Here is a 13,961-nt window from a genome sequence, read left to right as displayed (position 1 = left end):
TAGAATAGTTATGGTGGTGGTGGTGTTAGCAGCAAAACAGCAAAGCCATAAAAGATTTTTTTTTTTTTTTTTGATTTGGTAGTTGTTGGCGCATCGGCTTTTGTGGCCATATTGCACCTCCCAAGGTTTTTTGCAGTACTTTGATCCAAGCCCGAGGCGGGAATCGAACCCGCGACCTTTGGGTTGCCGGGCAGGTACTTTACCCACTCGGCTGGCCCGGTCGGCACCATAAAAGAAGACTAGATCTCATACAAGACTAGACCTGCTAGATTGTGTGAAGACAAGATCTCATAAATAAATGAAACAACTTGAAGTGAAGTTTAATTAGGAATAAATAACAGATTGTGAGTAGAGACAATATAGGAATTTGGAAAGTTGGAATGGCCTTCTAGAATGAGTTAGTCTATGATTGTGAATGTACCACTTTAGTACCACTGTTTTTATTAATGGTTAAGTTAGGTAAGGACCTAATAACAAATGCTTCCTTGTATTATATCCTTAGTTTTTGCAAGTCTGTAGCAAATAACGATCTTCTCCCCATGATCAGGCTGGGTCAACTGATGTACTAACTTGTGTTTCAGATTGTCATAGTACAGCCTTCTATTGCTCTGGGCAATACAGATTACATTTCATTGGTATTTAGAACTATAAATGGGGATCTTGACCATGTCTACAGAGTCAGAATGGTGTCCAGTTAAGTGACAGAGCCTATGGAACCTGTAAAGAATGTCTTCACACCATAGGTCTAGCACATCTGGAAATACTGTCACCAGGACACCTGAGGAGTATGAAATGTGTGGGGGTGATCACTGAGCCTGTGACGGAGGTAGAAGTTTAGGAGGATTCATATATAACTTTCATAGCATATATTTAATAAATAAAAGCAACTCAGTTATACCTACCACCACCAAAAACTATGTAATTAGAAAAAACTTCCCTGCTGCTTGTATGCCACAGGAATGTTTGATGTTTGTTAAATTACATTAAGCTTCACACATGATTGGCTGGTTTTTATACTGATTGACAACTATCATCAATCAAAGTGTATTTTTCTGCATAAAGTTCATAATGGATGTTATTCTTTTAAAGAATAGCAACCCACTTTAATGAAACTGTTTTATTCAATTACCATTGGCATATTCCATTATGGTTGTTGTACTGTTACATTAGTTTGGGGAAATTAACAAAAGTAATAAATGGGAATAAGATAAAGATCATATTTCTAATTATCAATTAAAAGAAGGTTTAATGTCAGAATAATAAAAAAAAACAGGAGCCACTGGTCATAATTTGCCATGCAGTCTTGTAATGGAGCAGAGATGGTTTTTTAACATCAGCAATTTGATAAAATTACTGATGTCAAAAAATCAAAATGATAAAATTGCACATTCATACATTAACAAATTCTATTAACTTCTGATAATTTACCTAACATAATGAAATTATTTGTATATGGTTATGTTAAAGAAGCTGACTAAAGTATTAATATGAATAAGATTTTCTCACTGACAACAGAGGCGCCTCCGTAGCCAGGTGGGCAGGAGCAGCAGTGCGTAGCACATGCTTCTTGATTAGACCGGGGTTCAAGTCTGTGACCACCGAATACGGAAAGGTCAGGGAATGACCACCGCATATCCCCGGAGCAATATGGCCTTAGTTGCTAATGCTCCTAAAAAAAAAACCAAATAAAAAATCACTGACAACAGAGTTTTGGAAAGCTTCCTTATAAGGTTATATACACTGTGCTTACTTGGTGGCCATACAGTGGGACACCACACTTGACATTACTTGGTAATTTTGACTAAAACCGAAACACAGCATATAAGAACACAAGTAAAGGATTTTAAATTCCTTTACATGATTATCCTTTATTCCTATATGAATGGAATCCCTTGAATGGTTGATTAAACTTACAAGCATTATAACAAGAAAATGATCATTCCACATCAGGAAAGTTACAATACCACAAAGTGAATGTAACTCACACACAGCAAACATTTGCTTACACAACATACGAGAGTTGCTTTGTAGTGTTACACACCACATATAGCAAAATCTATTTGTTAGTCAGGATAGGTAGTAACCACTGAAAGATATACAATACAATTTCATTGGCAGTAGCAGCTGTCCATCAATGTAAAAACTCAGCCATCATGCTTTGGGGAAGTTTTTTCTGCTAACAAAATGTTTAGCAGTGGTAGATGTGACCATGTTGCTGAAATAAACTGTAGAGTGAATGTATACGTACATGCAATCTGCACTGGGAATGTTACTTGTGAATCAAAACACAAGATGGTCAAAAATATATATTATATAAATATGTGTACAGTATAAATGGGAATTTGGGCCCTAAATTCCAAGTTCCTCTGTAGTTTTCACTACAGACAAACTTGGTAATTTTATTAATTCAATTAATAAACTAGAAACTAAAGACATGGTTAGCAGATAGAACAGTGCCAATAATGGTTAAATATATATTTAAGGGCTATTATTTCATAAGCATTTTTTTGTGTTGCTCTTATTTACCTGTGCCTTCACTTTCTAGTTTTATTTCAAGGAGTATGGTAATTTAGGCTCAAAAAGTCCACGTTATTCTTATAAATAAATGCATATTCTTTGTCATCTTGCATAAGTTTCACAAGTAATTTTCCTTAATACAGGCTGAATGCACAGAATCTTAATAGTTTGGGGGTGTTCTGCTATTTTGGAAATAATTCTCCAATACAGCATTTTTAGATACTTGTTATTAAAAAAGGTGCATGCCTTTGAGAAGATTAGTTTGACTTCAGGACCTCTGCAAATCATATAAAATGTGTGATGATTTCTCCCTGGTGTGAGTGTGTATGTGGATAGTTTAATGTCAAGGAATCAAAAAGGGCCATCAGCTTCCATTTTTACCTAGATTATTTATAAACTATTCAATGTGGAAACATTTCAGATGTGGCTCCAAACACAGTCCAAAAATGAACATTAACTATAAATTTGGATGTACAGAATAACAACCCACCTACCCACCAGCCTAAACTATCATACAGACATGAAATTAATATCCTCATAACCTCAAACTACAACTAAGACAGCTTCTAATTTTCACCAGTTTATTAATAATATTTGCCCCACTATAAAATTCAAAGTAGATAAGGATGTTAATAGCTATTTATAATTTCGTGTCATTCCAGGATACAAAAGTTTCTTTAACAACCAACTGACAGGGTAGATTATTACAGCTTGCTTCTACTCTCAATTCATCACACACTCTCTCTCTCTCTCTCTCTCTCTCTCTCTCTAACTCTTCTACAGCTTCAGAGTTCTTTTCGCACATTATTATCCTTTATACCAGGGATTCTAATAACATTACTTCCAGAGTTGATTACTCATGTGGTGTAAACATGTTCTTTACAGCTAGCAAAAAGCTTTGTCGATTAACTTAATGGTTGTCAACTAGGACTACTTAAGTGAAACATATAAGGCTTTAAAATGGTTAAGTAAACTAAATTATGATGGCATCTTTACCTTTCTCAGATGAAACACACAAGAGGGTATAAATTTAAATTGGTAAAGGATGATTGCAGAACAGATGTGCAGAAATTCATATTTGGTTAAAGAGTAGTAGTGGCATGTGATGCAAGAAAGCAAGTGTATGAGCTTATGCAGCATCAACCAAAAAAAAAAAAATCACACCATTCCCTCCAAATGCTTGTCTAGTTCCTCCTTAAATTTATTTAACCTATCAACTTCCACGACAGATGGAAGTTTGTTCCAGCAATTAACCACCCACTGGCTAAAGGCAAATTCCGCACATCTATTCTACATCTGTCTTTTCTTAATTTGAATTTATGCCCCCTTAGGTTCGTAATCTGAACAAGTAAAAGGATCCCATCAGAATTCAGCATGCTCAACCCATTCAAGGCCTTATACACCTCAATCAGATCACCGCGCAGGTGCCTAGTCTCCAGCCACTGCAATTTGCAGAACTTAAGCCTCTCTTAGTAAGAGGATCCCTTCATTCTCCTCACCAATCTTGTTGCCCTTCTCTGTACACACTCAAGCAAATCTACATCCTTCCTAAAATGAGGCCTCCAGACCTGTATGCAGTACTCAAGGCATGGCCTGACCATTGCCTTATACAGAGGGACAATCACCTCCTTTTCCCTGCTAGTAATCAGTTGTTGAAATAAATTTCCATCTAATGTTGTGGAGGAGGGTAGATTGAACATATTTAAAGAAGAATTGGACAAATTATTGTAAGGAATAAGGAAATTTTTTTTTTTTTTTTTTTTGTTGGCACTGTATAAGCTTTGCTTTCTTGCATCATGATGTGTGGTGATACACAGAAAAAATGATATTCCTAATGTGTAGAGATACACAGAAAAAATGTTGATTGAAATTTTTTTTTAAAATTAACTTTAATTTATTTTTATGTAGTAACTATACCTTACCGTTTTTTTTTTTTTTTTAATTAAACATTACACTTTTTATTACATATTGCAAATGGTTACAATACAGCAAAGGAGAAAATATAATGGGGTACATCGGTTGAATCTTTGAGGAAACAGGGAAGAGGAGGATACATGTTAAAAAATATCCTTGAGTTAATAGTCATCTTAACACATAGTCAGTGACTGTTTATGGTCTGAAAAGGCAATGCAGTAAGATCTGTGTTGGTTAGAGAGAAGAAAGACTATTCCAACCTTTGAAGGAACATTGGGGTAATCTAAAGGACACAAGAGTAGATACTTAACACAACACAACAAGATTGGGAAGAACTATAAAGTATTTAAGGGCAAAGGCCTCCTGCTACGAGGTAGAATGACTAATATGTAGGTTAGTGCAAATGCATCATTTTAACACAGCTATCTACCAAAATAGTTAAATTTATTAATTAAATTGGCATCGTTTTGATTATATCTCATATTGTCACTGCCTTCACAACGAGCTGCCATGGTATTGTACTACCTCGAATAAATAACATTTCACCAGTGGAGAAGACTATTGTTATTTATTCTCAGTGGATACTACTACTCAGATGGCACCGTTTCAAAGCTTGTTGGCTTCTCTTCAGTGGGTGGGCAGGTACCCTGGTGTTGCAAATAGTGACAACCCAGTTATGAAGTATAACTTCACAATATGAGAGATGCCTGATGGTGCATTCTCATCATATTGTGAAGTTATACTTCATAACACTTCAACACTGGTGAAGTTTTATTTATTCGAGGTAGTACAATACCATGGAAACTCGTTGTGAAGGCAGTGACAATATGAGATATAACCAAAACGATGCCAATTTAATTAATAAATTTAACTACTTTGGTAGATAGCTATGTTAAAATAATGCATTTGCACTAACCTACAGATTGGGAAGAACATAACTCTCAGTTTCCAGACACTAAACAATCATGAACACTAATGTTTTTATCTACTCCAATTAACACTTTTTAATGATTAACATGATTAGTACTCACTATCATTAACGAATGTTAATGATAGTGGGTGTTAATCATGTAACCATTCAAAAAAACCATTCCACACAATTCCATAAATTCCTGCCCCACTACTGTCTCTAACTACAATCCATTATTTGCTCATAGTTAAACTTTGCTCCATTTTTCTATAATGGCCAATTTTCCATGTGATCTTGCTTAGTTTAATGGCATCTACTCATTTAGTTACCAATGCTATGTGCTACATACCCATGTATATGTGCTTCTAATGGAATATTACATTACCATTTGGTGGCAGTTATATTTTTGCTATGATAACATGATTCTTATTTCATATTTATTGCAGTATTTTTCATTTCAATTTTATATATATTTTTATACAATACCACTGTTGTTTTTTTTAATCATTTATGACCTAGTGCTGTGTGTATTTTTGCTATTTGTATGTCAATTCCTGATCTGAAGACAATGAAAGGGCACTTTTGTTAGATACATAAGTTTATTATGAGCTACAGCAGAGAGAAAAACAACAGGTGGCCTGATATGGGGGGAAGCCATATGGTTAACCTTGAGACACCTGTTGTTCTTTTTTCCCTGCTTTGGTAATCTTTTTGCATGGTAATTCCAGTGCAGTTCCTTACCTTATGTTAAACTATATTTTCAGCAATGTGGAGTTGCACATTTCCATTCTCATTACTATTTCTTTCCTGCATGATGACAGTGTATTAGTTTTTTGCCTTCCATATTTTCTCCTTTTCATTACCACATATGAATGGGAAAAGTTTTTGTGAAAAATAGTCATAATATTCATAAAAATGGATTTGAATCTAGAAAAATAGAAGTTCTATATGAAAAAATAACTTATCTTAAAAAATTCTCTCTCTCTTTCTCTGTATGTGTATATGTGAACATGGACTCTCAATTATAAAAAAAAAAAGAACTGAATATTTTTCAGGTATTTTCTAAAAAAAATTAAAGTTTTTAAAAATGTCTCTTTAAAAATCATTTTTCTTTCCATAAAATATGTACAAATCACTTTTCAGCACATGCTGCATGTACACACATCTATGAATTCTATCAAAAATAAAAAACAACTAAAATGATGAAACATTTCTATACAAAAAAAATTCTGTAGAATGTTAAATGCAAACAAGTGCAATGTCTTTAAATAAAAATTAATAAAAATCAACAGGTTGCTCCCCCTGCCCTCTCCACTTGTCCTTTGCTTTTGGAAGGGCTAAGAACCATATGTTTAGGATTCCTTTTCACTGTGGAAATATTCTTCTGAGAAGTGTCCAAATCACTTCCTTCTGTGTCAGAAGTTGGAGTACTTCTAGATAAGTCATTTCGAATTATTTCAAGTCCCCCATTGTCAATCTGATGAACAGAGTCATTTGTAACTAAACTATTAACAACAGTTTCTTTGTAAGCAGAACTGAAAGTAGCATAATTATACAAATTATTTGTTTCACACTCTTCTACATCATCCAACAGTATCCCAAACAAATCTGAAATACCAGAGGACTGGTCTGCCTTATTAGACAAAGGTATATCAACTGGCAAACTATCTATTTTAGATTTTTTCCCATCAGTTATCTCATGCAGTGTATTTTCTTCCATACTGTTCAAAAAATTAGAAAAGACTTTCAGAGATGGGGAAAAGAGACCCTGATTTTGACTTGGACATGTTACTTCTGTGAATGATCCTCCATCACCCTGGTCTCGAATACCACAAACTGCAGGACATTCTTGGCCATCTGTACCATCAGAAGTATCGTCATGTCGAAGGATGTTACCTGGTGCATTGTTACGATCCCTATGATGATGACTACGAGGAAGAATGTTAATATGTTTAGGAGGAAGGGGTGGCTTGGGTCTTGTAAGAGGCTTCTTTGGCATAACACATGGATGTGAAATGCACTGAGACTGATGCAAATTTGAAGCATCTTGTCTTTCATGTTCAAGAAGACTATGGCCATTATCTGCAGCTAAAATCTTTGAGAGTGATGGTGCCAAACCTAATCCCATATTTCTATCATGATAGACATCAGATATTGGAGGATCTTGGCTAAGATGTCGTAGTTGTGTATTTAGTACATGGTCTCCACCATAGTTTCTATGAGATAAATCACCTAATGAGTGCATAGAGTATAACACCGAATCCTGGCTTGTGGAATTTAATGTAGGTGGTATGCAAACTTCCAAAATGTCTGCCATTTCCTGTTGCCTGTCACTGAGAGATGGTGTAAATATAGGCTGCTCAACATTACGTATTGTATTTCCAGTTAAAGAGTCATTTAGTGATGTGTCATTATTATGAACTTGTGCTTTAGTTTCTACTACATTTAATCCAGTTGTCCGACCTTTTTGAAAATATCTTTGCGATTCAGTCCATGAAGTAACTCTTTCATCCACATTGCTAAAATTTCCACTATTTAGATTAGAAAACCTAGATACAGAATTTTTAGATGTAAATGCACTCTTTAATGGTAACAGTGGCAAATCAAAATTAGGTCTTTGAAGAGAAAATTCATTGCGATCTGAATCACTACTCTGACTCTCAAATCCTGAACTTGTCAATGAGACAGCTGCTGTTGCTGCAGTAGGTATAATTTTATTTTGAGTACCAGGATTTGATGATGTACCAGAAATGCCAATTTTCCTTCCTCCAAAATTCTCATGTGCCGATCCTTCGGGCCCATTTTTGTCTCGATCCCGAGGAGGATTCTGACGTCGAACAGTTGACTGTCCAGTATCCCAGTCTGTGGCTGAACTAGCTGAGGATGAACTATCAGGGCGCCTTGCATTACCATCACTGGTAGGACTTTCACTAGTATACATGGATCGAATTTTGCTTTGGTGGGACAGAGCTAGAGCTAAACATGGACTAGGCTGTGGTGACCTCTTTTGACTTTGTGAACCAGAATACAATTTTGCAACAGAATCCACAGGACTAGGAGTAAAGGTGTCACTGTCTCTTCCTTTCTGATCACTGCTCATAGTAGCTGTACGGCCATCAGGTTCCCCACGAGTTCTTGCATATGTACTGAAGGCACCAGTTCCACTTCGTCCAAGTATTAGACTGCCAGTCATAGGACGCCAAGAAGGATATGAAAGTGTAGGAGTGGAAGGTGGAGGGGTTGTTGCTCTGGATTCACTGGGAACAGATTCCAAACTCTCTAAAGAACTAGAATCTTCAAATGTTAGATTTTTAGGAGCCTCTTGCGTATCTGTAAAGATATTAAAGAAATCAACGTATTAGAAGGATATCAATTAAACAGAAAATTTTGTAGCACATACTCTAATTCTAAAATGAATTCTGTAATAGATAGAATCTTATTTGTAACTGAATAAACATATGACAATGCTATTCCAGCAACATACCACCAAACAGTATTCTGCCTAGCCACATTCTTTCTTAGACACTATTGCTGCTCTTTTTGTTCCAAATCAGTGTACTTTACAATACAGGGAGCCACTCTGAATCTGCCACCTAACAACTAATCGGATCATGTGATTTGTTAATGATACCCTCAATCTGGTTGAACCAGCTCCAAGTTCCATTCTGAACTTTACCGAAAAAAACTTATGGGACAATCTGGAGAAAATGGAATTGGCTTTAAAGCCATTTTGTTTCTTGATAACTTACTGCTTACATCATCTGCTGTTCTTGTGAGTATCACATGGGCAGCCGATGATGATCTGTATAATGTGTTTAGTGCTTCTCAAATGAAAATTTGACAAATCTCTGTAAAAGAGTTTGCTTTGTTTTGAAGTGGCTGTAAGTATTTTATTTTATATCTTGCAATTCTGTGATGTTAGAGAGAAAATTTATAGGGCTAAATTTTGGCTTATACTAGTTTGAGAAAGAATAAACAATACTTTTGAACACAGTAAAACTTTTACTTCAAAATCAAGAGAAGATATTACTAATTATTGATGTTGAGGATGTTGTTATTTGATTTTAGGAGCATTAGCAACTAAGGCCATATTGCTCTGGGGATATGGGGTGGTCATTCCCTGACCTTTCTGCATCCTCCGTATTTGGTGGTCACAGGCTCGAAACCCCAGTCTAATCAAGAAGTGTGTGTTATGCACTGCTGCTCCTGCCCACCTGGCTACGGAGACGCCCTCTAACGGTGAGGAACAATCTGACTATTTAAATATAGATCAAACTGATCTCTGTGAAGAACTGCATCATTAGACTGATAAAGAATGGAATACTAAACTTTAGCTGATGCTTATGGGAAGAAAGTCATTTGATAATATTCTAACAGATCTTTGTTTCTCTCAGCCGACCGGGCTAGCCGGGTGGGTAAAGTGCCTACCTAACAACCCAAAGGTCGCGGGTTCGATTCCCGCCTCGGGCTTGGATCAAAGTACTGCAAAAACCTTGGGAGGTGCATTATGGCCACAGAAGCCTATGCGCCAACAACTACCATAAAAAAAAAACAAAAAAAAAACTGTCTCTCTCTCTCTCTCTCTCTCTTCAAATATATATATATATATATATATATATATATGAGTGCTTTTTTGGGACGGTACGGAGTACCGGCACCTTTATTAACAGCAACGTGTGACATTTGGATGCAGTGCACTTCGAAATTTGTAATAGTCCATAAATTTTTTTCACATGTTTACATACTATTCAAATAAGTTTAAAATAATTTAATTAAATTTGCATTTTTTACTGTCTATTTTTAAGATATTTTCTATATAAAACTGTATAACCAGTTTTAAAATTCTAAATTACTCAGTCGAGCTCCTGTTTAACGAAGTCCTTTTATAGCGAATTATTTTGAATTCCCTTTTGGAAGTTACATTTAAAATACAATAGTTTCCGTTGGGCGAAGAAAATTTTCATATAGCGAATGGATTAGGAGAGAATTAACTCGGTACGCACTGTTCGCATTTCTGATCTCCAGGCAATTTGTCCTACTGCGCGAATTAAGAGAGCTAAAGCATTCTGCAACTTAGTGGTACCTGGTAAAACCTATCCGACCACCTGTCCCACACATGGAGGAGTTGTGTTAGTCAAGAGTGAGCAGATCAAGGTGTATTCCCAATGGGCTCTCGCCCACCTTCTACTGCAGTGGTGTCCAACATTTTCCCATACAGGGGCCATATTCAAAAAAATTCAAAGTTAGATTTCTTTAGTGTGTTGTATTTTCCATATCTTGTTGCATGTAAAAGCAAAATTGAAAATATTTGAAACTTTTATTAAGTACAATACACAATTACATTTACTGAACAAAACATTTAATAAGAAAATTTTTTTGATAATTAACAAAATTTAAAATGCTGTTTTAGTTCACTTTCCTTTCCGGCCGTAGGTTGGACACCTCTGTAAATCAACTGTAAGTGCCCCGTTCGAGAATTAGAAAAGTGATTTTCTTTTACTCTGACAATAATTATCTGTTGTTTCGCGAAAGTGTGTTATCCACATTTTTCCTTATCTCTGTTTACATGGTCACAGTACCTGAATATCCAAATGATGCCGACATTTTGAACAGTTTCAAAAAAAAAAAAGAAAAGAAAAAAATTCAAATTTAAGAACTAGTGACAATACCGATGAAGAGAGAAGGAAAATGAGGACAACGAAGGTATTAACCCTTCTAAACATGAATTTTTGGCATTTGGTGAAAATGAAGTTAGAAAATTGTCAATTAGGTTACAATTAAATGAAAGAGATGCAATTCGTGGATACCCAATTGATAAGGTTTCAGAAGAATTGAAGCATTTGATGAATACTCTGAGTGCGATACCAATTTCATCGAGTGAATGTGAACGAGGATTTTCACAAATGAATCTGATTGCCAGCCCAACCAGTGCTTCGTTGATGACAAAAACAGTTTCTTCACTACTCTTTCTTAAAATTGTAGGCCCGCCGCTGACCCGCTTCGATCCAGCAAAATATGTTGATTGATGACTGCTTCGGAAACGTCATTCAGCAACCGAACAAAAAGAGGAAGAAAAGAAGTCGGTATAGGATAGGGGTCGGCAACCTGCGGCTCTTTAACTTTACAACTCACATGAATCACAATTTGAAATGGAGTTAGAGGACTTAAATATCAAGGACATGGAGTACAAGACTAAAATGCCTTAAAACTGAAATTGAGGATTTGGAGTGGCAAAAGGCTGCCCTTGCAATTCTACACAAATGGATGACGACAGATGACTTTAAAATGCAGACCAAACTGTGCTCGATGGGTGGAGTAGCTTACCGGACCCATATATAAATTTGAAAATATTTGCGTCTGGACTTCACTCAGTTTTTGGTTTGACGTATTTCTGTGAGAAAATATTTTTGAACATGAACTATATTAAAAATAAATCAAGAAACCGTCATCTGAACAATGTGAGCATGTTTAAAGCTCAGCATGTTTGACTCGCATGATGTTGAGAGACACTTGCTCAAGAAGTTCATCAGCAAAAGTCACATTAATGTGTACCTAATTGGACGTTTGTTATGTTTTTTCAGTATTAATATATAATATTTCAAAAAATATATATTTTTTAATAAACACCTTCCCACTCTATTCCACTTCTTAAAAAAACTCTCGCCCCCCCCGCACCTCAGCTTGAGCTAAGGTGTGGCTCTTCGGATTCTCTCTCTCTCTTTTTTTAATTAGATCAAAAATGGCTCTTCACTCAAAAAAGTTTGCCAACCACTGGCATAGGGTGTCAGATGAGAACTTAATAAAAATTTGGAATATTCTACAAAAACTTTATTATGAAATTATTTTTACTTACGTTATTATTTTTTACTTATTTTACTCACATTTCAATTAATACTTGAATAATAAATTTATGCTTAATAAACTGTGTGTTAATACACTTAATTTGTTGTTCTTATTCTAAAAACATTACTACTAAAGTAACAATATCAAGAGAAAAAAAAATTTTCAGGGTACTTTTCATATCCTTTTAATTTACAAATTTTCCTGATAGCAAAGAATGAGTACCGGCACCTATTTTTTTTTACAAAAAAAGCACTGTATATATATATATGTATATTTGAATAATGTTTGAAATAGCTGAAACTGAATCTTTCATAATTAAAAAAAAAAGCTAAAGCAATCAGAGGCAGCAAAAAGCATATTCCTCTACAATGATGATTGAAATATAAAAAATTAGAATGATAATTAAATAAAAATAATGCCAGTAGCATGGCAAGACAGAAGAGCGAAAATAGTCAAAATTAAATATAACGATCAAACCAACAGGGAGGGAAGAGAAGGGTAACAAGAATAAAAATATTGTAGCAGAAGTAGTATTGTAGTAAATTATCTCTCCAAGATAATTTTCTCAAGATAATTTTCTAAATTATCTTGGAGAGATAATTTAGAAAATCTAAATGCAAAAATAAAATAATAATCAATTAAATTTTGGATGTCAATTAAATAGAAATTTAACAGCACCCCCCCCCTCTGATGGACACCATCTTGGAGAGTTTCTGATACAATATTTTTACTCTTGTTACCCTTCTTTTCCCTCCATGTTGGTTTGATTGTTGTTTAATATTGACTATTTTTGCTCTTCTGTCTTGCCATGCTACTGGCATTATTTTTATTTAATTATCATTCTAATTTTTTTTATATTTCAAGCATCTTGTAGAGGAATATCTTTTTGCTGCCTCTGATGTTTGCTTTAGCTTTTTATTTTTTATTATGAAAGATTCAGTTTTCAACTATTTCAAACATTATTCAAATATATGTATATCGCATAACAGTAGTGGGCTGATTTGCTAACGCTACGCCCGTGCTGCCATCTACAGTTTATTATTCATCTATATAATCTGGTTAAGATTACTTTTTGTCAGTGGTGTGGCTTTGCATTGGAGTCCTTGTATCTGTCCTATTTTTAATTTTTGCTGCATTAGGACCACCATTATTCAAGTCCCCTGCATTGGCAGTTCTATATGAGGATTGGATGGTGGACTGATCTTTCGTTCAGTATTCAATATCAACATTCAATATCACAATATTGTGAGCGTCCATGGTAGGAAGCACATACACCCTATGTTTCAAGATGGCATGGAGCTTACTCATGGGCGCAACAATCTTAAATTCAGTGTTCTTAAATATTTAATAAATTGTCTATACCAATGCTCTATATACAGAACTTTAATAAAATGTTTATGATCCGCCCTGTCATTTGTTGTACCTGTCTGCAATTTATATTTTGCCTGTTGACTAATCTGCACAATGGTACCTAATGAATAACCCCTATTTAAAAATCTTTTTGTCAGTTCCGTAAGCTCATCCAATAAGGATTCTTGAGTAGAGCTGTATCTATATGCATTATGAAACTGATTAAAAATAATGCTCCTTTTATATGTGAAAGGATGGTAGCTCGAATGGTGCAAAAATTTCCCAGTATTTGTTGGCTTCCTATAAATTTAAAAAAATATATTTTCATTAACCCTGATTAAAGTAAAATTAAGAAAATTTATGGATTTGTGCTGCTTGATTTCATTTCTAGAGTGAACTTAAGTTGAGTATGAATGTTATTAAATGT

At 34.9% G+C, this 13,961-nt stretch overlaps 1 protein-coding gene across 1 annotated transcript in view; it reads right to left on the bottom strand.

Moving 5' to 3' along the window:
* Positions 1–6,626: 6,626 nt before the first annotated feature.
* Positions 6,627–13,961, bottom strand: part of LOC150080557 (tetratricopeptide repeat protein 28) — a 305,395-nt gene continuing 298,060 nt past the window's right edge. Inside the window, exon 23 of the mRNA XM_090380734.1 lies at positions 6,627–8,671. Coding sequence (XP_090236860.1) covers positions 6,627–8,671 — 2,045 coding nt within the window. The remainder of the gene's footprint in view (positions 8,672–13,961) is intronic.

This window comes from Mastigoproctus giganteus, chromosome 9 (genome assembly GCF_048544385.1).
Source record: "Mastigoproctus giganteus isolate SK-2022 chromosome 9, ASM4854438v1, whole genome shotgun sequence".
In the NCBI taxonomy this organism is placed as follows: Eukaryota; Metazoa; Arthropoda; class Arachnida; order Uropygi; family Thelyphonidae; genus Mastigoproctus; species Mastigoproctus giganteus.
This window is presented reverse-complemented; position numbering and strand designations above follow the sequence as displayed.